The sequence below is a fragment of the Bos grunniens genome, chromosome 15 (genome assembly GCF_055505025.1).
Source record: "Bos grunniens cultivar Pamir isolate PY7600 chromosome 15, Bosgru_T2T1.0, whole genome shotgun sequence".
Classification (NCBI taxonomy): domain Eukaryota; kingdom Metazoa; phylum Chordata; class Mammalia; order Artiodactyla; family Bovidae; genus Bos; species Bos grunniens.
Genome location: NC_141179.1, coordinates 75,559,212 through 75,563,360, shown reverse-complemented (window position 1 = coordinate 75,563,360; position 4,149 = coordinate 75,559,212). Strand labels below are relative to the sequence as shown.

The following is a 4,149-nucleotide window of genomic DNA, read 5'->3' as shown; positions in this document are numbered from 1 at the left end:
CTGCAAAGAAAGTAGGATTTGGCTTGTCAAGCTGGGTTCACAGCCCTCCAGGGGGCTGTCCCACCCCGAGGAGAAGGGGCTGCCTGCCCTGGCACAGGAAGGGGGCTCACCCGTCACTCTTGAGACGCTCTTGCTGCAGGCACTCCTGACACTGCCTTGGGCAGGGGGCAAGCCCCTCTTGCCAGCCACTGGTCCCCTCATGCAGTGTGGTCATGAAAAGAAGGGGCTTTGACCATAGGTTCAAATCTAGCTCCCTTATTTTCCATCAGCAAACATGGGCCAAACACTTCCCTTCTCTGGGCCTCAGTATATATCAAGAGCTTACCATGTGCTGGGCACAGTTCTAAATGCTTTCTCAGAAGTATTTTCACAGATCAGGAAGTGAGACCCAGAGAGGTCATGGAACCCACCTAAGATCACACAGTGACAATGAGGAATCCAGGGTTGGAGTCCAGCATTCTGAGTCCAGAGGCCAGTCTCACAGCCCCTGCCCTCCCCCTCTTTTAGCTCACAGGACGGGGGTGAGATGGGAAGTCTAAGGTGATGAACCATGTAATGAGGCCTATTATATAGTAGATGTTTAATTAAAAGTTACTAGGAATCCGACACGACTGAAACGACTTAGCAGCAGCAGCAGGAATGTTATTGACTGGCAAGAAAGACGTAGCCCTTCCCCAAATTAGGAGCACAGTCCACTCAACACCTGTCTAAGGGTTCTGGGAGGGTGGGGTATGCAGAGACGCTGACTCAGGGACGCCTATTTATTCAGGCTGGCTGATACCCCGATGCCAGAGCTCCTGAAAGTAGCACAAGGCACAGTCCCCAGACCACAGGCTCACGACCGAACCTCTGGGAGGGACTCTGGGTGGGGGAGGCGAGGCATATGGGAACCGTCCCTGCTGAGGTTCTGCCCCCCCACCCCCCGCCAGAGGCCGCAGCTGGGCTGGGGGGCTGGGTGTGAAGGCAGCAGGCTGGGAGCACAGACACTGCTTGATGAGCCCTGTCTCAGGGCCCCCACCTCTGACGTCCACAATGCTGTAGGAGCCGGCTTTTAGCATCATTTTGCAAATAGGGAAACTGCAGCTCGGGCATCCTGTGCGCGGGGAGAGGCAGAGCTGGGAGCTGAACTCCAGAAGCCCGTGTTCTTCCTGCAGGGTACGCACGTCTGCAATTTCCCAGGGGGCCTGGTACTGAGCTATGTTTCTTGATCATTGTTTCCTCCCAGGAGGGGACTTGTTCACCTAGAACAGTGCTGGTGCACAGCTGGGGCTCAATCTGTGCTTGATGAGTGAATGAACGGGTGAATGAATAAATCCATCTCCCCGTCCTGCAAAGTCTCCACAAAGCTGCTATAGGACTGCAGGACACAGTACTCAGTGGACGTGAGTCTGAGCAAGCTTCGGGAGACGGTGAAGGACAGGGAAGCCTGGCGGGCTGTGGTCCATGGGGTCCCCAAGGGTCGGACACGACTGAGCGACCGAACAACAGCAAAGGGCACAGTAAGGAGCTAAGCAAGCCTGGATTTGTGGTGCTAGGTGGGAGGGGGAGGCTGAGGATTGCGTTGCCTGATTTCATTTCCCCGCTGGCCAAGGACTGGCCTCCCCTTTCTTCAGATCAACCGGCGTGGGCAAAACTGTGCAACCTCCCAGGACAGGGGATTTGAGATCCCAGACAGGGGTGAATAGAAGGAAGGGGGCAGCTCCATCGTTTAACCACAGCGCCACCTAGTGGCGGCTCTAAGCGTCTGCAGTGGCCTTCCTTTTAAGGGGGCTCAGCGCCCTTCTGATCTTCACGGCTGGGACTCCATCTGCAACTTGTGAGGTTAACAAGGCCCCGCGGCCCTGAACATCCCACAGAGAAAAGGAGGCCTGATCTAGAAGCAAAGGCTGCGGAGAAGGCAGTGGCACCCTACTCCAGTACTCTTGCCTGGAGAATCCCATGGACGGAGGAGCCTGTTAGGCTACAGTCCATGGGGTCGCTAAGAGTTGGACTCGACTGAGCGACTTCACTTTCACTTTTCACTTTCATGCATTGGAGAAGGAAATGGCAGCCCACTCCAGTGTTCTTGCCTGGAGAATCCCAGGGACAGAGGAGCCTGTTGGGCTGCCATCTATGGGGTTGCACAGAATCAGACACGACTGACGTGACTTAGCAGCAGTAGCAGCAGAAGCAAGGCTGTAGCCCCTCCCTCATATCAGCTGCACTGATCCTTCAGAGTTCACTCTGGACCTTGGGTGGGTGCAGGGGTTGGGGGTGAGTGACTCTCAGGGCCTATCTACCCCCATTGCCCGGAGACTTGCTCAGATGTGTCCAGAGCCCCATAACAACTCAGGGAGCAGACAGGCACGGCTGGGCTTATCACCTCATAGTCCCCGAAGTGGGGTCCCACTGGGTCCTGGGCTAGGGATCTGGAGGTGGAGGTAGGCTAGGGGTGCAGGCTGTAGGGGAGTGTCTGCCCCAGACCCTGTGAGGGCGTCTTGCTTCTGGGGAACTGCAGAAGTGGGGGCCTTCACTTACCTCGATGGCCAGCACCCCTATGGCCAGGGCTCCGGCCAGGTAGACATAAGTCTCAAAGGCGTTGAGGATCACCGTGTAACAGCCCTGGAGGGGAAGGACCGGAGGTGAGGCCAAAGCCAGGAGGGACAGGGGTCAGGGGCCAGCCTCCCGACTGGGGAGTGAAGCCCGGGAACTGGCATGTGGCCCCAGAGCTCAGGCAGCAGCCGGCCTACCCTGTCCCACCGCTGTTGGGATAGTTTAGCAGGGAGGGGCTGGGAGGCAGGAGGCCCATAAAAACAGCATCTTGGCAGCAACGCACTAGAGACCCACCTGGCCCTTCAGCCCCTAAGGCAAGGCTGAAAATGGCCAGCTTGACTGCTGCTCAATCAGACACAGACCCTTTTTTCTCTTTTGATGGGAATATTGGAAAATTTCCAGTAAATGTCTGGACTCCCTTCTGTTCTCAAAAAGATCAGATGATCCAGTAAGGTAGGCCATCATTTCTATGTAGCTCTCCCTGGGGACAGGTACTCCCTGGGGATTCACAGTCCCCACCATCATCTATCGTCCCACACCCACCCTTTCTACTCCTCCCTGTTACCAGCCTGGCAGCAGGATTTTGGTTTGCAACCTCCACCCTAAGGAAAGCCAGCCCATTCTTCAAGACCTAGCACATACCTCACCACCTCCAGGCAGCCTTCCAGGACCAACTCAGCTCTCACAGTGCCCCTTCTAAATGGATTGAATCCCTGTGCTATTACTGTTTTCTCAAGCAGTCCTCAGGATATACGGACTGAGACGGAGATGGAGCCAGTGAGAGATGAGACAGAAACAGAGGGCCAGCATTATCAGCATGTGACTGCCACCCCATCTGACCCTGCGTGCCTCACGTCTTGGGTCATCTCTGTGCCCATGCTCCCTCTCTCTGCACCATGCTGACCAGAGACTGATGCATGGTATTTGCTTTGATAGGAATGTATTTTTAAAGGAGAGAATTTTCTTTCTTTTAGGAGAATCCGCATATTCCTTGGGCCCAGCCAGAGGACCTGCAAGGGAAGGAGTCGCCAGGGTGAGGGTTAGGGAATCGCACCTGGTCCCTTTTGGGTGACAGTGGCTGCGTCTGGGTCCTGTTGAGATTTGGGGGTGCTTCTTAGGTGATTCTTGGGGGCTCATATGCATTGTCAGTCACCCAGAAGCTGTGCCTCATTGGCTGGAAGTGGAAGTGACATGCCACGAGGCTGCACTCGGGCAGGCGGACAGCAGGACCTGACCTGGGCAGAGTGGCCAGGTGGATGGCATGGGGCCCTCCTGCTGGAGGCTGGCGGGGGCTTGGCAGGGAAGGCCCCCACAGGCCCCTCTTTGAGCACCCCGCAAACATACAGGATGTACCCAGATGAACAGACCCCCCAGCATGGTGAGCTGGATCCAGTGTTCTTGGGGCTGACGGTATGTCAGAATCACCTGGGAAGTAGTTAACAATACATATGCCGAGAGGGAGCTAAGATGGCGGAGGAGTAGGACGGGGAGAACACTTTCTCCCCCACAAATTCAGAAGAAGAACATTTAAACGCCGAGTAAATTCCACAAAACAACTTCTGAATGCCGGCAGAGGACATCAGGCACCCAGAAAAGCAACCCAAGTCTTCGAAAGGA

At 55.7% G+C, this 4,149-nt stretch overlaps 1 protein-coding gene across 22 annotated transcripts in view; it reads right to left on the bottom strand.

Moving 5' to 3' along the window:
* The window catches only part of TSPAN18 (tetraspanin 18), a 214,777-nt gene that overhangs the window by 3,367 nt on the left and 207,261 nt on the right, over positions 1-4,149 (bottom strand). For 18 of the 22 annotated variants that reach the window (XM_086341262.1, XM_086341264.1, XM_086341256.1 and 15 more), the window contains one exon: positions 2,518-2,601. The exons of the other annotated variants lie outside the window; for them this stretch is intronic. In XM_086341262.1, coding sequence (XP_086197388.1) covers positions 2,518-2,601 — 84 coding nt within the window. The remainder of the gene's footprint in view (positions 1-2,517; positions 2,602-4,149) is intronic. 22 annotated transcript variants of the gene reach the window in all.